At 49.2% G+C, this 21,182-nt stretch overlaps 1 protein-coding gene across 2 annotated transcripts; it reads left to right on the forward strand.

Moving 5' to 3' along the window:
* Window positions 1-1,277: 1,277 nt before the first annotated feature.
* On the forward strand, window positions 1,278-11,396 carry LOC142908879 (uncharacterized). Of its 2 annotated transcripts, none has more exons than XM_076059521.1 (11): window positions 1,278-1,418; window positions 2,061-2,259; window positions 2,759-2,937; window positions 3,720-4,096; window positions 4,302-4,467; window positions 5,289-5,648; window positions 8,334-8,582; window positions 9,239-9,581; window positions 9,714-9,774; window positions 10,811-10,912; window positions 11,125-11,396. In XM_076059521.1, the coding sequence occupies exons 1-11, from the start codon at window positions 1,328-1,330 to the stop codon at window positions 11,170-11,172; spliced, it is 2,175 nt and encodes a 724-aa protein (XP_075915636.1). In that variant the 5' UTR covers window positions 1,278-1,327; the 3' UTR covers window positions 11,173-11,396. The 2 variants fall into 2 exon arrangements, with proteins under 2 accessions (XP_075915636.1, XP_075915637.1); XM_076059522.1 differs by having other exon boundaries at window positions 9,431-9,581.
* Window positions 11,397-21,182: the final 9,786 nt, after the last annotated feature.

Below are 21,182 nucleotides of genomic sequence, written 5' to 3' on the forward strand. Positions count from 1 at the left end.
GTTTGCGGACGACACCACCCTCATTGGGCTGATCTCTGGTGGGGATGAGTCTGACTATAGGTGGGAAGCTGACAACCTGGTGACCTGGTGTAGCCAGAACAACTTAGAGCTAAATGCTCTAAAGACAGTTGAGATGGTTGTGGACTTCAGGAAGAATACAGCCCCCCTCACCCCCATCACCCTGTTAGACTCCCCAGTCAAAATTGTAGAGTCCTTCCGCTTCCTGGGCACTATTCTCTCCCGGGACCTCAAGTGGGAACTGAACATCAGCTCCCTCACCAAGAGAGCTCAACAGAGGATGTACTTTCTACGGCAGCTGAAGAAATTCAACCTGCCAAAGACAATGATGGTGCAATTCTATACAGCGATCATTGAATCCATCCTCACCTCCTCCATAACCATCTGGTACGCTGCTGCCACTGCCAAGGACGAGAGCAGACTGCAGCGTATCATCCACACTGCTGAGAAGGTGATTGCCTGCAATCTACCAACCCTCGAGGACCTGCACACGACAAGGACCATGAGGCGAGCGAGGAAGATTTGTGGCCGATTCCTCCCACCCTGGACACTCTCTGTTTCAGCTACTCCCCTCCGGCAGAAGGCTTCGGTCCATCAGGACCAAAACCTCACGCCATAAAGACAGTTTCTTCCCATCTGCTGCTGGCCTGTTAACATTTTATCTACATAATGAAACCTTGCCGATATTAACTATGTTAACCTATTTGTATTTTTTTAAATTATATCTTAAAGCTATTTTATATTCGATATTTATTCAATTTTATATACTTCAGCCCCTTGGTGTTAGTTAGACTTTTAATCCTTATTATTATAGTAAGACTTGTTTAAAACTTATTTAAGATTTTAGATTCCTATATGTTGAATGTATGCACCATCCTGCCAAAGTAACTTCCGTGTCGGTGTGAACTTTCATGGCGAATACCCTTTCTGATTCTGATTCATTCTCAATAGGAATCGATTCTAAACGCTCTCCTTTTCTAACACAATCGATTCTCATTGTAGGTATCCCAATGGGATTCGATTCTATGCGCTTCAAATCACTAGCTAGATCGATTCCTATGTTAGAACAAATCGCCATAATCAATTCCCATGTTATCGAAAATGTATTCGATTCCATTTTACACTCACGACCAACGTCAATTCCAATGCAGTCCCAATAGGGATCGATGCCATCGGCTACATTTTTGACCACTATCGATTCGCATTTGTTATCCCCATAGGAATCGATCCGAGTTTTTAATTTAACCTTGAATCGATTTCCTCAGCACGTGACTTGGGTGAGGCGGGCGCGTGGCTGCGTGTGGAGTTAATGGCGATGTCGAAACTCTACAAACTTGGCCTACTCTTCCCCTTCATCCTGCCTCTCCTCCTCCACCACCTTGTCACGTGCAGCAGCCACGGTGAGCAGAGCCCGAAGTGGTCGATAAATCGGGTGCCAGGTTGTGATTGTGTGGAGAGTGGTGGTGCAGTGGTTAGCGCACTGTGTAAGTGTGAGTGGGGAGTGGTGGTACAGTGGTTAGCGCACTGTGTGAGTGTGGAGTGGTGGTGCAGTGGTTAGCGCACTGTGTGTGTGTGGGGAGTGGTGGTGCAGTGGATAGCGCACTGTGTGTGTGTGAGTGGGGAGTGGTGGTGCAGTGGTTAGCGCACTGTGTGTGAGTGTGTGGGGAGTGGTGGTGCAGTGGTTAGCGCACTGTGTGTGAGTGGGGAGTGGTGGTGCAGTGGTTAGCGCACTGTGAGTGTGTGGGGAGTGGTGGTGCAGTGGTTAGCGCACTGTGTGTGGGGAGTGGTGGTGCAGTGGTTAACGCACTGTGTGTGTGTGGGGAGTGGTGGTGCAGTGGTTAACGCACTGTGTGGGTGTGAGTGGGGAGTGGTGGTGCAGTGGTTAACGCACTGTGTGTGTGGAGTGGTGGTGCAGTGGTTAGCACACTGTGTGTGTAAGTGTGTGGGGAGTGGTGGTGCAGTGGTTAACGCACTGTGTGTGAGTGAGGAGTGGTGGTGCAGTGGTTAGCGCACTCTTGAGTGTTTTTTCCCCATCTGCCCAGCTCCGCTGTTCCCACTGAATGTTCGTTTGGAGTCTCGAGACCTCCTGGCGACCCTTTGCTGGGACCCCGTTGAAGCGGCTCCCAGTGGGGATGGAGGGGATAGACCCCCACTTGTTGATCCTTTAACCATCAACTCGACCACCACGACCACGACCAACTCAACGTTCCTGAATGTTACATACAGAGTTCAGAGCAAACTGTGAGATGCTCACTCAGCCACTCACTCACCAACCCACTCACCCACTCACTAACCCACTCACTTACCCACTCACTCACCAACCCACTCACCCACTCACCAACCCACTCACCCACTCACTCACTCACTCACCAACTCACTCACTCAGCCACTCACTCACCAACCCACTCACTCACCCACTCACTCACCAACCCACTCACCCACTCACTCACCAACCAACTTACCCACTCACCCACTCACTCACCAACCCACTCACCCACCCACTCACTCACCAACCCACTCACCAACCCACTCACTCACCAACCCACTCACTCACCCACTCAATCACCCACTCACCCATTCACCCACTCACTCACCAACCCATTCACCCACTCACCAACCCACTCACCCACTCACTCACCAACCCACTCATCCACCAACCCACTCACACACACACACGTCTCTCTCACCCACTGGCTCCTCACCACCCTCACCACTCCTCCCTGTGTCTCTGTCTGCGCAGCTTCAGACAAGCCCGCTGGCAGACCGTCTGCGCTGCAACAACGGAGACACGGTGCGACGTCTCCTCGGCGCTGGACGATCCCGGTGACCGCTACCTCCTCCGTGTGAGATTCTCCTTCTCATCCTCGCCGTCACGATCCTCACCCTGGGTCGCGGTTGTGGTCCTGCCCTTGATGGAAAGTGAGTGGCACGAGATTGTACATATGCCTCTGTCTCTGTGTGTGTGTCTCTCTCTCTGTGTCTCTGTGTGTGTGTCTCTCTCTGTGTCTCTGTGTGTGTGTCTCTCTGTGTCTCTCTCTCTCTGTGTCTCTGTGTGTGTGTGTCTCTCTGTGTCTCTCTGTGTCTCTCTTTGTCCGTGTCTGTCTGGTGCTCACTAACAGCACTTGCCCCAACGGTATTTTTCAGGCTACACGGAGGATCTTTGTCATCTTTGTCTGTGTGTGTCGCTGTGTATGTCTGTGACTCTTTCTGCCTGTGTGTGTGTCTTCGGCTCACAAGGGGAGATCACACAAACTCCACTCACTCTGTAGGACAGGGGGAGATCACACAAACTCCACTCACTCACTCTGTAGCACAGGGGGAGATCACACAAACTCCACTCACTCACTCTGTAGGACAGGGGGAGATCACACAAACTCCACTCACTCACTCTGTAGCACAGGGGGAGATCACACAAACTCCACTCACTCACTCTGTAGGACAGGGGGAGATCACACAAACTCCACTCACTCTGTAGGACAGGGGGAGATCACACAAACTCCACTCACACACTCTGTAGAACAGGGGGAGATCACACAAACTCCACACACTCTGTAGGACAGGGGGAGATCACACAAACTCCACTCACACACTCTGTAGGACAGGGGGAGATCACACAAACTGCACTCACTCACTCACTCTGTAGGACAGGGAGAGATCACACAAACATCCCTCGCCATGACCCCCCCTCTCCCGTGTCTCAGCTGTGCTCAGCGCTCCGTCGTTCACCCTGAGGCTCGACAAACTGACGCGGGGGGAGGAGGAGGAGGAGGGCGATGGTGGTGAGGATGAGGATGAGGAGTGCGGTGTTGTGGGTGACGATGAAGACAACGACGATGATGGCTACAGCGACAACGACGACGGCGATGACGATGACCGTGACGGCGGTGACGATGACCGCCGTGATGACGGTGGTCCTGGGGTGGCTGGGGAGTTGGAGGCAGTGGTCGACGGAGAGCCGGAGGTGCGGAAGCTGTCGTTGTTGGTCTCCGTCGGGCGGGGGTGGAGGGCGCTGGTGTCGCACGACGTGAAGTTCCACCATCAGGTTGACATTTCGACAAGAGGCGGCGTTCAACTCACGGTGAGAGATTGCGGGAGTTGTGACGGGGGTCGGGAGGTTGTGGCGGGAGATGTGCGTGGTTGAGTGGGTGGGTGGCGATGCTGCTACTGATGATGATGATACTACCAATGACACTACTACTGATGATGCTACTACTACTGATGATGATGCTGTTGCTGCTACTACTACTGCTGCTACTACTGATGATGATGATGCTTACTGCCAGGAGCGCTTCATCGGATGCCGGTACCAACACCGAATGATGCTTCTGCCGGGACGCGAGGATGAGTACTGTGTCCGCGTGAGAATGGTAGCCGACTTGCCACGGTGGAAGGCAGGGGAGTGGTCTCCACTGTCGTGTGTCTCCGTCCCTCCACCACACAGCACCGTGGGTGAGTGGGTGGCTGGGTGAATGAGTGAGAGGTATTTTTGTGCGTGTGAAGTGGGTCTCTGTGTGAGTAGTCTTGTGGATCTCTATGAGTGGTCTATGGGTCTCTGTGTGAGTAGTCTTGTGGGTCTCTGAGTGGTCTATGGGACTCTGCGTGAGTAGTCTATGAGTTTCTATGAGTAGTCTATGGATTTCGATTTAAAGCTTTCGTGACTGCAAGGATTCATCTTTGGTTCTTTCGGTAAAGTCACCACGTAGAATGAGAATAAAATAAATTGATAAAATAAAATAACACAATAATATTCTCACGACGTTTCGGCCACAACACAAGCGGCCTTCATCAGGTGAAGGGACGAGACTGTCTGGAGGACAGCGCTGGAGCGAACACGAGGACAGCGCTGGAGCGAACACAGCCACGCTCAGACCAGCGCTGTCCTCCAGACAGTCTCGTCCCTTCACCTGATGATGGCCGCTTGTGTTGTGGCCGATACGTCGTAAGAATATTATTGTGTTATTTTATCAATTTATTATTTTATTCTCATTCTACGTGACTTTATCGAAATTACCAAAGAAGATAGTCTATGGGTCTCTATGAGTACTCTATGGATCTCTGCGTAAATAGTCTTGTCGGTCTATAAGTCGTCTATGGGACTCTGCGTGAGTAGTCTATGGGTCTCTATGAGTAGTCTATGGGTCTCTGTGAGTAGTCTATGGGTGTCTGTGTGAGTAGTTTATGGCTCTCTATGAGTAGTCTATGGGTCTCTATGAGTAGTCTATGGGTCTCTATGAGTAGTCTATGGGTCTCTGTGTTGTCTTCCCACCCAGCCCCTCGTGTGGGTGTCGACACGGACGGCCAGGTCACGGCGGTGGTCGGCCAGAAGGTGGCGCTGCTGCGCTGCGTTCTGTGGGGTGCGGCCGTGGTGGTGGTGCAGGCCAACTGGCTGAAGGCCTCCCGTGGCAACGTCTGGGCGGGGGCCAATTTGGCCGCACTCAGCCCGCTGCACGGCACGGCGTACTCCAACTCGTCCCTCGCGGGCCGACTGCGGTTCCGCGTTGGGGGGCCTCCCGGCGACGTCTCGCTGGAGCTGCTGGACGTGCGGGCTGGCGACGGGGGCCTCTTCCTCTGCCACGTGGCCACCTTCCGCCACGACAACTTCGAGGGGAGGGTCAACCTCTCTGTCATCGGTGAGGATTGACACTGCCCCATGCAGAGACCCATAGACTCATCATGCAGAGACCCATAGACTACTCACGCAGACACCCATAGACTACTCACACGGACACCCATAGACTACTCACACAGAGATCCATAGACTACTCACACAGACACCCATAGACTACTCACACAGAGACCCATAGACTACTCACACAGACACCCATAGACTACTCACACAGACACCCATAGACTACTCACACAGAGACCCATAGACTCACACAGACACCCATAGACTACTCACACAGACACCCATAGACTACTCACACAGAGACCCATAGACTACTCACACAGACACCCATAGACTACTCACACAGAGACCCATAGACTACTCACACAGACACCCATAGACTACTCACACAGACACCCATAGACTACTCACACAGAGACCCATAGACTCACACAGACACCCATAGACTACTCACACAGACACCCATAGACTACTCACACAGAGACCCATAGACTACTCACACAGACACCCATAGACTACTCACACAGAGACCCATAGACTACTCACACAGAGACCCATAGACTCACACAGAGACCCATAGACTACTCACACAGACACCCATAGACTACTCACTCAGAGACCCATAGACTCACACAGAGACCCATAGACTACTCACACAGAGACCCATAGAATACTCACACAGAGACCCATCGACTCATCACACAGAGACCCATAGACTACTCACACAGAGACCCATGGACTACTCACACAGACACCCATAGAATATTTACACAGAGACCCATAGACTACTCACACAGACACCCATAGACTACTCACACAGACACCCATGGACTACTCACAAAGAGACCCATAGACTACTTACACAGAGACCCATAGACTACTCACACAGACACTCATAGACTACTCACACAGAGACCCATAGATTACTCACACAGAGACCCATAGACTCATCACACAGACACCCATAGACTACTCACACAGAGACCCATAGACTCATCACACAGAGACCCATAGACTCACACTGAGACCCATAGACTACTCACACAGACACCCATAGACTACTCACACAGACACCCATAGACTACTCACACAGAGACCCATAGACTCACACAGACACCCATAGACTACTCACACAGACACCCATAGACTACTCACACAGAGACCCATAGACTACTCACACAGAGACCCATAGACTCATCACACAGACACCCATAGACTACTCACACAGAGACCCATAGACTCATCACACAGACACCCATAGACTACTCACACAGACACCCATAGACTACTCACACAGAGACCCATAGACTACTCACAGAGAGACCCATAGACTCACACAGAAACCCATAGACTCATCACACAGCCACCCATAGACTACTCACACAGAGACCCATAGACTCACACAGAGACCTATAGACTCATCACACCGAGACCCATAGACTACTCACACAGAGACCCATAGACTCACATGGAGACCCAAAGCTCATTATCTTCTGCAGATGTAGATGCCACTGGTTCTTCACGCTCTGCAGATGTAGATGCCACTGGTTCTTCACGTTCTGCAGATGTAGATGCCACTGGTTCTTCACGCTCTGGAGATGTAGATGCCACTGGTTCTTCACGTTCTACAGATGTAGATGCCGCTGGTTCTTCACGCTCTGCAGATGTAGATGCCGCTGATTCTTCACGTTCTGCAGATGTAGATGCCACTGGTTCTTCACGCTCTGCAGATGTAGATGCCACTGGCTCTTCACGTTCTGCAGATGTAGATGCCACTGGTTCTTCACGTTCTGCAGATGTAGATCCCACTGGTTCTTCACGCTCTGCAGATGTAGATGCCACTGGTTCTTCACGTTCTGCAGATGTAGATGCCACTGGTTCTTCACGTTCTGCAGATGGAGATGCCACTGGTTATTGACGTTCTCTTCACGTTCTGCAGATGTAGATGCCCCTGGTTCTTCACGCTCTGCAGATGTAGATGCCACTGGTTCTTCACGCTCTGCAGATGTAGATGCACTGGTTCTTCACGTTCAGCAGATGTAGATGCCACTGGTTCTTTACATGCTACAGATGTAGATGCCACTGGTTCTTCACGTTCTGCAGATGTAGATGCCACTGGTTCTTCACGTTCTGCAGATGTAGATCCCACTGGTTCTTCACGCTCTGCAGATGTAGATGCCACTGGTTCTTCACGTTCTGCAGATGTAGATGCCACTGGTTCTTCACGTTCTGCAGATGGAGATGCCACTGGTTATTGACGTTCTCTTCACGTTCTGCAGATGTAGATGCCACTGGTTCTTCACGCTCTGCAGATGTAGATGCCACTGGTTCTTCACGCTCTGCAGATGTAGATGCCACTGGTTCTTCACGTTCAGCAGATGTAGATGCCACTGGTTCTTCACGTTCTGCAGATGTAGATGCCACTGGTTCTTCACGTTCTGCAGATGGAGATGCCACTGGTTATTGACGTTCTCTTCACGTTCTGCAGATGTAGATGCCACTGGTTCTTCACGCTCTGCAGATGTAGATGCCACTGGTTCTTCACGCTCTGCAGATGTAGATGCCACTGGTTCTTCACGTTCAGCAGATGTAGATGCCACTGGTTCTTTACGTGCTACAGATGTACATGTCACTGTTTTTTCGTATTCTGTTGATATTAATGTCACTGGTTCTTCTCGTTTTGCAGATGTAGATGCCACTGGTTCTTCACCTTTTGGAGATGTAGATGCCACTGGTTCTTCACCTTCTGGAGATGTAGATGCCACTGGTTCTTCACGCTCTGCAGATGTAGATGCCACTGGTTCTTCACGTTCTACAGATGTAAATGCCACTGGTTCTTCACGTTCTACAGATGTAGATGCCACCACCGCCGTCTGTTGCACGCCGGTTGAACTCACGACTTTCGGTCCGAACAGGCAACTGGACACACGAACAGGTTTGTTCGCATCTCTGAATGTTGCATGTGTGTGTGTCCGTGTACGTGTGTGTGTGTGTGTGTGCGTGTACGTGTGGGTGTGTGTGTGTGGGTGTGTGTGTGTCCGTGGACGTGTGTGTGTTGGTTTGTGTGTGTGTGTGTTGGTGCGTGTGTGCGTGTCCGTGTGTGTGTCCGTGTGTGTGTGCATGCATGTCTGTTCGTGTGTGTGTGTGCGTGTGCGTGTCTGTCCGTGTGCGTGTGCATGCATGTGTGTGTGCGTGTGTGTGCGTGTGTGTCCGTGTGCGTGTGTGTGCGTGTGTGTGTGTTCGTGTGTGTGTGTTGGTGCATGTGTGTACGTGTGTGTGTGTTGGTGCGTGTGTGCGTGTCCGTGTGTGTGTGTGTGTGCATGCATGTCTGTTCGTGTGTGTGTGCGTGTCTGTCCGTGTGCGTGTGCATGCATGTGTGTGTGTGTGCGTGTGTGTCCGTGTGTGTGTGTGCGTGTGTGTTCGTGTGTGTGTGTCCGTGTGTGTGTTCGTGTGCGTGTGTGTGTGTGTGTCCATGTGCATGTGTGTGTATTGCGTGTGTGTGTGTCCCTGTTCTGGCCACCCATCCCCTCGTTTGTCACAATCACGGCCTTCACAGCTGCTGATACTCGCTAACAGCACCCGCCCTGACAGTCCGCCAGGGCCTTCACGGGGGAACTTTGTCTCCGTCCGTCCCTCCGTCTCGCTCCCTCGACCCGCAACGCCCGGGTGCGAGCGCCGCGAGCCTCAAAGCGCACCTAGCCTGGCGCGTGTGGTCATCGCGGCGGTTGTCGTCGTACTACGGCGGCACGCTGACGCCACGCGGGGGACCGTTTGGCCACGCAGAGAATTCTGCGGCGGCAGCGGCGGCGGGCCGGGCCAGCTGGGCCGCTCCGGCCGCGATCCTCGCCGTGTCCCTCGCCCTGGTGGCCACGCTGCTGCTGCTCTACCGCCACCGCCGTCAGCGTCAGCGTCGTCACGAGCCCTGGGGCCCCTCGTGAGTCGCTCGCTTCTCTCGGACGTCGGGCGGACGTCGGCGGTGCCCGCGGGGTCGTCTGTGTGACGACCTGCCGCTGTGCCCCCCCCCCACCACTACCCCACCACCCCCCCACTACCCACATGCGTGCAGGGAGGATCCCCCCACGCTCCCCAAGGCACCGCAGAGAAACGCGGCGGGCGACCGTGGCTCCGTGAGTGGCACACCGCCAGGACACAGAGGCCCAGTCCATCCGTGTCTCTCTCCGTATTCTGTGTAGTGTGTAGTGTAGTGTATAGTAGTGTAGTGTATAGTAGTGTAGTGTATAGTGTAGTATATAGTAGTGTAGTGTATATACAGAGACACAGTTAGACTCGACCTAAAGCTTTCGTGACTGCAGGAATTCATTTTCTTTGGGTCTTTCGGTAAAGTTGTGCCCACTTTGTTTATGACCCTTGGACTACACCCAACTTTAAAACTTTAAAACAGCCTGCTGCTTCAGCGGCTTTCATCCCCCTCTTTTCTCCTCCTGATGACGATTGCCAAAATAATACCCACAGACTCACCACACAGAGACCCATAGACTCACCACACAGAGACCCACAGACTCACCACACAGAGACCCATAGACTCACCACACAGAGACCCACAGACTCACCGCACAGAGACCCATAGACTCACCACACAGAGACCCACAGACTCACACAGAGACCGACAGACTCACCACACAGAGACCCACAGACTCACCACACAGAGACCCATAGACTCACCACACAGAGAGACCCACAGACTCACCACACAGAGACCCATAGACTCACCACACAGAGACCCACAGACTCACCACACAGAGACCCATAGACTCACCACACAGAGACCCACAGACTCACACAGAGACCCACAGACTCACCACACAGAGACCCACAGACTCACCACACAGAGACCCATAGACTCACCACACAGAGAGACCCACAGACTCACCACACAGAGACCCACAGACTCACCACACAGCGACCCACAGACTCACCACACAGAGACGCATAGACTCACCACACAGAGACCCACAGACTCACCATACAGAGACCCACAGACTCACCACACACAGAGACCCGCAGACTCACCACACAGAGACCCATAGACTCACCACACAGAGACCCACAGACTCACCATACAGAGACCCACAGACTCACCACACACAGAGACCCACAGATTCACCACACACTGTGCGTGTTGTGGGGATGCTCCGTGTGTAGTTGCTAACGCTAGAGAGTGGCAACAAGGCGGATGAAGGGCTGCACGAGTTGCCACCGCAGCCTCAGCACCAAGACAGCGGAGCTGGAAGCTACGACTACGCGGTGAGGAGGGGTGGGTGGTGAGTGAGCGGTGAGCGAGCGGTGAGCGGTGAGCGAGCGAGCGGTGAGCGGTGAGCGAGCGAGCGGTGAGCGAGTGTCCGCCCACATCACCGATGCTCCTGCTTAGGCTGAGTGAGCGATCCGCTTCTGGCCACCCCAGGGGGGGGGTGGGTGGGGTCGGTCACCGTCTCTCTCATTTATTCCGACCCCCGCAGGTTTTCAAAGACGAAGATGACGACGAGGCGAGGGAGGAAGATTTTTGAGAAGCGGCTCGGGGTGGGGGGGGGGAGGAGCGAGAGTGCGCCACCTTGCCGTGCTCCACCTTGCCGTGCTCCACCTTGCCGCGCCCCATCTTGCCGTGGTTGCCGGGGCAACGCCGGGGCTTGTCGCTTCGCGAGCGGGTGAACCCCCCCCGAAAGAACCAAGAAGATTTGTTGTTGTTGTTTGATCCCAACTGAATTTCGATTTAAAGCTTTCGTGACTGCAATGATTCATCTTGTTTGGTTCTTTCGGTAAAGTCACGTAGAATGAGAATAAAATAATAAATTGATAAAATAACAATAATATTCTCACGACGTTTCGGCCACAACACAAGCGGCCTTCATCAGGTGAAGGGGCGAGACTGTCTGGTAGGTGCTGTATATATAGGTGTTATGAAAATTGATGAAAATAATGAAAATTAAATGAAATTTGAGATTTGCATAATTTATCTGAAATTATGTTAATCAGTGTAATTATGCGCATAAATTATGCTGATTCGAGAGGTAATCGTATTAATTTATGCGAGTGGGCGTGGTTATGATAATGCAGGTCGTTATGGATTATCAGGTCGAGCCTCGGTGACGAGGATTGTGTTATGAATTGGAATAACGCAATTAATCGTATGCAGTGACGCAGGCGTTGTGAGCGTGAATGAGAGAGAGTCGATTCGACTCTGCTCTTTAATTCCGTATTATCGATAAGGATACGATTACTCTCGATTGAACATTATGGATTATGTGTGTTATGGATTATGTGTGGTGATAGTGTGCTTATGATAGGTCCCCAGGATTCAGATCTCATACGCAGAACAATATTATGCAGAATTTCAGGAAGAATCACACACAAACCTTCTGCTTTAATCAATTTATTTTCTAGCTAACTTTAATTTTTGGATAATATGAAAACTCAATCTCGGGATTTTGGAATTTCAACACAGCGTGAACATGATACCATCACGATTACGTTGTTTCACCTCGATAGCGGCACCTGTGGTTAATTCCCGACGCGTAACGCAATCAATCGGTTGTTGAGAGAGAGATTAAAAACATGCAAACTATTCTATCAAACCTTAACTTTATAATATGCAAACTCGTATGCTTGAATTGTTACACAACACAGCACTTGGTCTTTGATTCGTATCCAATCCTTAATACATCCTGATATGCGAAGTTATTATGCTTGAAATCGTCAGCACAGTACCACGTTGATGTTCGTTCATTGATTCATAACGATTATGAATTGAAAGCGTTCGACTGAAATACTTCGAATTGCCTTATCAACACCACTCGTTGGCCACAATGCTTCGTTACTTGAATTGTCACACAAAACAGCTTTCGGTCATTGATCATGCGCGGCCCTTAATGCAATTATTGTCACGTTGTTAACAATAGGATGACTGATTATTATGCAACGCTACTCGTTGACAGGGCACTCCAACCAGTATTATTCTTGGAGGCACAAATATGCGTTTGAATTCGTTATTTCATTCGTGGATACCGGCAAGATTATGCAGAAAGACAAATATTAACGAACGACTCAAGTATTCCTAATCAACTTCTCAACGCGACTCAATGGGTGGCGATGTTTCCTTTTGAGATCCTTATCTCGGGCCAATCTTTTAATTGATTGTGGCCAGACCCCTGACAGGGAACCGGTTGAACCCGCTCTCTATCCCCGCGAGCGGCGCTCCGTGGTGAGGAGTCAAGAATTAATCCTTGTTAATGGGTCAGTTGGTAATTTATGCGGTTAGAAGTACAGCCCCAGCACAATATTACAGAGAAAAATTATGAACACTCTTAAAAACGATGGATTATTCACTCGGTCGTTGCGATGTTTCCACAATCACGGATGGTTCAATGGCTTGAGGTTTTTTGGCTTTGTTAATGACCCGTGTGTGTGTGTTGAATGGTATGAGTGGTGAAAGAGTAGGCCAATGTTCGGAATCGATTCTTTGCGTCAAGCAGACGTCTGGTTTGTGTGTAGTGGGGGGCAGTGTATCATACGTATCAGTTGATTCTTCTTTCAGTAGTTGGTTCGGACTCGACGGACGTTGGTGAACGAGTAGATGCGTTGTTGTAGCTGAGATGACCGTCTGGTAGACGGCGTTAGAAGCACGCCCGCAGCGGCGCGCTGGTGCTCCGTCGTCGGCGGTTGTAGATTGCAGGCTCACGATTCGCTCGTGGTGGCGCTGGCCGCTAACAGACGTCTCCGGCGTCGGTGATGGCTGCTCTTCTGCTGAGATGAGTTGAGCGGGTCTTCTGCTGAGATGAGTAGAGATGAGTCTTCTTCTGTTGAGCTGAGTTGAGATGAGTCTTCTTCTGTTGAGCTGAGTTGAGATGAGTCTTCTTCTGTTGAGCTGCCCCCGAGGGCTGATGAGTTGGCCCCGAGGGCTGATGAGTTGGCCCCGAGGGCTGATGAGTTGATTTCAATGCTGAAACGGCTCCTTTTTATGCCAAAAATCTCTCTCCTTCTCGGCTCCCCCTCACGAGGCGGAGCTATCTTTGATCTGATCGTATGTCGGTGGGGGGGGTTCGTGTGTCGGTGGTGGGGGGGGTTCGTGTGTCAGTGTGTATGTTTGTGTGTGTGTCATTTATGACACGGTCCTGTTCGGGTCTTTCCTCAAGCCATAAACATCAAGACAACAGACACCTCGATTCATCTCGGTGGCGTCTGGTTGTCTGATCCCTCCACCCAGAGAGAGAGGCGGGTTCCCCCACCCCTTTTCCGTACGCGTTCCGACGCACAAAGAAATGGTTAAGATTTTTTAAGTTTAACATTTCACATCACAGTTGGTATCTTATCATACACAGTTATGATCCTGCTTGTGATTCATAGTATTTGATTTATTTCCAAGTGAAGATGCTCTTCCGAGCGTATGCATTTTATCACGTGCTGCAGGGAAAGACAAAGGTGGTCGGGAGAGACAAAGGTGGTCGGGAGCACCTCTTTATACTTTCGACTTATTTTTCTCAAATACCATTTGGTCCCATGTTCGCCAAGACTCGTGTTTGTAACTACGTCTTCCCGACACCTCTCGGTTTTACCGAGGTTCGAATTGTTATGATGGAATTATTAAAAAGAAAAATAATTATCATCCTGAGTTTAAGAGGTCCATTTCTTGATTGTTGGAATCCATATCCCTTGGTTCTGTAAGGTTCTATAATGGAATGTCGTGTAAGGTTAACACGTTATTATTAATATTATTTTGCAATTTTCTTTAAAACTTTCTTTGCCTGGTTGCCGTGTGTGGGGTGGGTGTGTCTCCTCATCAAACCCGGCTGGCTTTTCCAGATGGCCCCTTGTGATAAGGTGTAATTCCTGCTTCTCCGCGCTGTGAGAGAGACAAAGGTGGTCGGGGTTGCTTGGAATATTGTTTAAACTCTTTCGCAAGTTTGCTCGTTGTCTCATTCCTTCTCGATAACCTTTGATGTGACTCGGTATTCTTGCTCCAAGCTTTGTTTTAACAGTAAAAGTATTAAAGGTGAAAATCATTTGATAGCGAATTAATCATTGGATAATAATTCACTGATGTGTCTGGTGGCCTGTTCTTAATTGGAGTGAGCGTTAGGCTCGCTACTTTTATCTTATTCTTGTTGTTGCCTTTTAATTTTTTTGTTGCTTTACTGGAAAATAAGGAAAAGAATATGTATACGATTTACCCTGTTGGCATCTGGTGTCTGCTCTCTTGGTGTTCTGACCTCGGAGGGACCTTTCCTAAGGGGCCCATCAAACTCTTGTTCATCTGGAGATTTTCGCCGATAGCTGTTACATCCTCGCCTTGAGAGTTTTATTATTTCTTTATTCTTTAATGGTCTGTTTATGACCGACATCTGGTTTTTCGTGTTTCTGGCTTACTGGTTTGATTCATTAAAAAAATATATATATATTGTTTGTCACGAAAGAAAGGAAAAATAAATCTAGGTGTATGCATCCGTAAATATTCTTATGGATATTAATTGTGGAAAAAGGGCCGTATACAACATTCCGCCCTTTTAAAAATGATCGGTGGTCTGCCACCGGTTATTTTTAATATTAAAGAAAAATGCCTTTTTCCACCATGAACTATCGATTGTCTTCAAGTTTGTGATTTTTCCTTACAACGCGCGCGTACGTGTCACAACTTAGCATGATTACATTTGAAATAAGAAAATAAAAGAACAGGAAAAAGAGAAAAATTAAGGCAACATGTTACATCGGGTCTTATCAATTATTGCTTTGATTTTTGTTTCAGTTCCTGGGAAACACTGGATAGCGGTTTCGAGCCCGGTGGTACACCGTTTCCCTCCTGGCATCTCTTTGTTTAATGTTTACCAAGTTATTGGCAACCTTACTGCCACGTTTGGTCAAAAGTACAGAATAATTTTTCTCATGACCAGGTATTTTCGAGTAACCTGTGACCTTTCCATGCAACATCATCACATCGTCGTTTTGGTTCATCGTCGGTATGGCTTTAGCCAAATGAGCACGGTTCCTTGGTTCGTATCGGTAATTTTTTTTATCCCTCGCCTTCCCTGTGGGTTTATGTGGCGTGAAGCCATGTCGAGCGCCACCAGGATTAGTACACAACACGAGTTTCCGTGCTCGACTGTTGGGGTCATTTGCCTTCTCCGCAGCCATGTGCAGATTTGCTGACTCCGTACCACGATCCGATTCCGTGCCTCGATTCGATTCCATGTTTTTGCGTGTGCTGGATTTCCACACATTCCCCAATCCATCATGGATTTTTGTCTCCGTAACGCGTTTCCCTGGCACTTTTACTGTACTCTCACGCAATTTTGCGACACAATTGATCGCGTTTCCATTTACCAAACAAGCATGTTTCTCCTCCCGATCCTGTTGGTTATCATTTCCTGTTAGATCACGCTTCATGGTTAATTTTCCTTGTTCAATAGGTGTGTTCACCACGGGAGCGACTCTCGCGTTCCCCACCACATCAAAGCGTGTGCATGGCGCATTTAGTTTTCCACAATCATGGTTCCCCTCTTGGTTCTGTTTGTAACCTCCAGCCTGCTTGATTTTTTCCAAGGGCTGTGATTTTTTTTTCAGATCAGCGGACACCTCTTTCCCTGTCATTTTCCTCTCAACCAGTGTGAGCGATTTATCACGTGCCCATGTCACCCTCTTTGTTACAGCCAAGCCATGTGTGCCCCTTGTGTATCGTGGAATGGGGAATCGGCGTGATTCTGCTCTTGGCCTATACACGCCGTGATTCTCGCGATTATGTGTCTTTGTGTGTCGTGGCCGCCCATTCTCTATGTGCCACTGTCGACCGTAATTGTTATCTCGCCATCTGTGTGGGTAATTTTGGCCGGCTGTGTGCCGCTGCATTGGGTGAAGATATGGTCCTGCTCTTTGCTTCCACCCGTGGCGATTGTCGCAAATACGCGTCTCTGCACGCTGCGAACGCTCTCGGTCTGTGTGCCGTGGAATTGAGCACTGGTCTGACTTTGCTCGTGGTCTCCACACGTTGCGATTTTCGCAAATACGCGTCCCTGCATGCTGCGATCGCTCCTGGTCTGCGTGCCATTGTCTCGTGTAATTGTTATTTGACCACCCGTGTATGTAATTATGTTGGTAATCCGTGGGTGCTTTTTGTTTTCTGCACTGTGGGCCTGCGTGCATCAAATGCCTCACATGTTTTTTATTTTCGTCTGATAGGCTGGTTGCCTTGTCCCGTTCACTGTGTGCTGTGAAATCATTGTTTTTAGCCCGGTACAGCCAAGCCATGTGTGCCCGATCCACTATGTGGTCTAAGGAGGCTGTCTCTGGATTCAAGACCATTCCCACAATTTCTGTAATCTCTGGACTCAAAGATCCAAAAAACATAATTTTGAACCTTTTGTCACCTTCGTGATACTGATCCACATCGCCCGCATAGTACGCTCTTTTAAATCGCATGAGGTAATCCCGAGGATCCTCGTCTGCACACTGGGTCATAGATTTTGCAGCGTTAAATCCCTCAGACAGTGTTAAATATTCTCCAAACTTCCGAATCACTGCCAGGCTCAGCTTTTTAAAATCGTTCCGAACCTCGTATGGTAGCGACTTTACCCATGATATGGTCTGTCCATGCAAGCTGCGTTTCAGCAAACTCGCTTTTTCATCCGTTTTCCTCAGACCCCTGATCATTGCTTCTGCTTCTACCGTTGCGATGTGAGTGTGAATGTCCCTGTTCTTATTGTGTGGATCAAAATAGGGAATTCTGACGAGAGCTTTGTCCATCAATTTCAGAGTGTTACTACTGAACGAGTATTCGGAAAGTTGATCATCGTCATCCGAGTCAGATTCGGATGAGTCATTAACATCACGGTGGCGTTGCTTAACATGATTTTTGTAGTGTATTTTGCGCCTGTAACGTGGGTCAACTTTGCTCGGTGACTCCTGTTTTCCCCATGGCTCATACTTAGGTGGTTTTTGTGGGGTGTTTGATTTATATTTGTCTGGTGCGTCGTGCCTGTCGCGATGTTTGTGTCGGCCGTCTGTGCGTGGTGTGCGTTTTCCTGGAGAGTTGCCTCGGAGCTTCGGCTCCGCCCTTTCTCGCGTTATTAGTACATAATCTCCTGGTGATTTAGTTTTAATATTCTGTCTCACTCTGACTTCGGGGTTATCAGTCCCACCTGTTTCTTTTCCGAAATTTTCCTCATCCCATAATCTCTGTTTGTCTGTGCGAGAGGGTCTGAGTTCAGCGTAGCTATTTCTGAAGTTTTTACATCGTGTTCGCTTTTGTCCCATTTTATCCAGTTCTTAAGCAGTGTCCCAATGTCATCAATACAGCTCCCTTTCCATGTGTCTCCATGATTTGTTTGCTCTGTAGCAGATCGGCCTGACCTTTTTGGTACAAGTTCCCAATATCCCGCAATCCACTCAAAAATGACTCTTAATACGAGCATCTCTGGAATTTCACTTCAGAGTGCATATCAAAACAGTTGTATCCAGAATGCATCAGTTCGACTCATGTGACTCTGGTATTCCCTTCAGAGCACGTATAAAAACACTTGTATCACAGGATGTGGTCAGTTTGACTCGAGCAAATAATCTTACTTCAACTGTCTTTGTTATACCCTGCTACTCTGGAATTTCCCTTCAGAGTGCGTTTTTTTTGTTTGTTTTACACCCGTTACAGTCACAGGGTAACGTTAGATCATAAAACCTTGGTTAATACAACAGTGATTTGTTCCTTAATTCAAGCATAAACTGTCTGCGAGAGATCCCGGACGACGCGCCCAATATGTTGTATATATAGGTGTTATGAAAATTTATGAAAATAATGAAAATTAAATGAAATTTGAGATTGGCATAATTTATCCAAAATTATGTTAATCAGTCTAATTATGCGCATAAATTATGCTGATTCGAGAGATAATCGTATTAATTTATGCGAGTGGGCGTGGTTATGATAATGCAGGTCGTTATGGATTATCAGGTCGAGCCTCGGTGACGAGGATTGTGTTATGAATTGGAATAACGCAATTAATCGTATGCAGTGACGCAGGCGTTGTGAGCGTGAATGAGAGAGAGACGATTCGACTCTGCTCTTTAATTCCGTATTATCGATAAGGATACGATTACTCTCGATTGAACATTATGGATTATGTGTGTTATGGATTATGTGGTGATAGTGTGCTTATGATAGGTCCCCAGGATTCAGATCTCATACGCAGAACAATATTATGCAGAATTTCAGGAAGAATCACACACAAACCTTCTGCTTTAATCAATTTTATTTCTAGCTAACTTTAATTTTTGGATAATATGAAAACTCAATCTCGGGATTTTGGAATTTCAACACAGCGTTAACATGATACCATCACGATTGCGTTGTTTCACCTCGATAGCGGCACCTGTGGTTAATTCCCGACGCGTAACGCAATCGATCGGTTGTTGAGAGAGAGATTAAAAACATGCGAACTATTCTATCAAACCTTAACTTTATAATATGCAAACTCGTATGCTTGAATTGTTACACAACACGGCACTTGGTCTTTGATTCGTATCCAATCCTTAATACATTCTGATATGCGAAGTTATTATGCTTGAAATCGTCAGCACAGTACCACGGCGATGTTCGTTCATTGATTCATCAACGATTATGCAATTACAGCGTTCGACTGAAATAATTCTGATTGCCTCATCAACGTAACTCAATGGGTGGCGATGTTTTTCGTTATCAGCTAATAGTTGACGCAGTTATCATGAGTCTTGTATGTTTAATGGGAGGGTTGTTGATTTCTTGCGTTGAGCAAACGCCTAGGTTGATTTCCTTGTCAAAAAAATTGCTTGTTCGTTGTGTAGCGGTGGGGGAGTGAGGAGGGGGGAGAGTGTGGGGGGGCATACGAACGACTGCCAGTTTCTGTCCACCGCTGGCTGGATGAGTCAGCACGACGCTCGCCGTCGTCGCGCCGATGGGTGTTGAGTGCAGGACCGCTGCCCTCTCAGCCCTGGTGACGCGAAGTTGCGCACTGTAGCACCCTGGTGGCGCGCTGTTGGCACGCGCTGGTGCTGATGCTGGTGGCACGCTGGTGGCGCGCTGTTGGCACGCGCTGGTGCTGATGGCACGCTGGTGGCGCGCTCCCTCTCCTTGAAGATGCGCGAACGCGCCCGTGCTGATTCGCTGATAGCAGTTTCTCTCCACTGCTGGCTGAGCTGCTGCACGCTCTTGCTTGGCGTTGCTGGCCGCGCTCTTTCTCCTTGAAGATGCGCGAACGCGCCCGTGCTGATTCGCTGACAGCAGTTTCCTCCACTGCTGGATGAGCTACGCCGGCGCGCGCTCTTTCCGCTGCTGTAGTATCTGCCGCTGCGCTCGCCGGCGACAGGTCGAGTTTTTCTTCTGCTGAGTGAGCCGAGTCGCACGCGCTCTCTTTGTTGAGGTTGTTGGCGGCTCTCTGACAGCAGGTTTCCTCCACTGCTGTATGACTCAAGTCGCACGCGCTTGGTCACTGGTTTGCTGAAGTTGTTGGCGGCTGCCCAAGCTTTTCCTTCAGTTGAGTGAGTTGAGTCGCACGTGCTCTCTCTGTTGAAGTGCGCGAACGCGCCCGTGCTGGTTCGCTGACAGCAGGTTTCCTCCACTGCTGTATGACTCACTTTTGTTGATACATCGCGACTCAGCGATCCTCGCTACTCAGCGAGGCTCGGAGCCAGCCGCTCCATGCGACTGCTCGTCCTGTGGACGTCTTGACTCGCTGATCTGTCTTGACTCTTGACTTAACTTCACTGACTTTGAAAGATGCGGCTGACCGTTATATTCAAAGACAATTCTCTCTGCGCAGTGGAAAAGGGGGGGGGCGGGGTCTGTGTGTGTGAGTTCGTGTGTGTGTGTGTACAGATGGCTCCTGCGATAACGATCTGTTTGCCCTGGCGTGAAATTCCTCTCTCGCGCTCTTCGGGAGAGACAAAGGTGGTCGGGAGCACCTATCTCTTTATACTTTCGACTTATATTTCTCAAATACCATTTGGTCCCATGTTCGCCACGACTCGTGTTTGTAACTACGTCCTCCCGACACCTCTCGGTTTACCGAGGTTCGAAATGTTATGATGGAATTATTAAAAAGAAAAATAATTTTCATCCTGAGTTTAAGAGGTCCGTTTCCAGATTGTTGGAATCCATATCCCTTGGTTCTGTAAGGTTCTATAATGGAATATCGTTTAAGGTTAACACATTATTATTAATGTTATTTTGCAATTTCTTTAAAACTTGTTTGTCTGGTTGCCGTGTGTGGGGTGGGGTGTGTCTCCTCATCAAACCCGGCTGGCTTTTCCAGATGGCCCCTTGTGATAAGGTTTAATTCCTGCTTCTCCGCGCTGTGAGAGAGACAAAGGTGGTCGGGGTTGCTTGGGATATTGTTTAAACTCTTTCGTAAGTTTGCCCGTTCGCCTCATTCCTTCTCGATAACCTTTGATGTGACTCGGTATTTTGTCTCCAAGCTTTGTTTTAACAGTAAAAGTATTAAAGGTGAAAATCATTTGATAGCGAATTAATTATTGGATAATAATTCACTGATGTATCTGGTGGCCT

Source organism: Petromyzon marinus, unplaced genomic scaffold (assembly GCF_048934315.1).
Source record: "Petromyzon marinus isolate PM22_M1 ecotype Great Lakes invasive population unplaced genomic scaffold, UKy_Petmar_22M1.pri1.0 PM_G_Scaffold_108, whole genome shotgun sequence".
Taxonomy (NCBI): domain Eukaryota; kingdom Metazoa; phylum Chordata; class Hyperoartia; order Petromyzontiformes; family Petromyzontidae; genus Petromyzon; species Petromyzon marinus.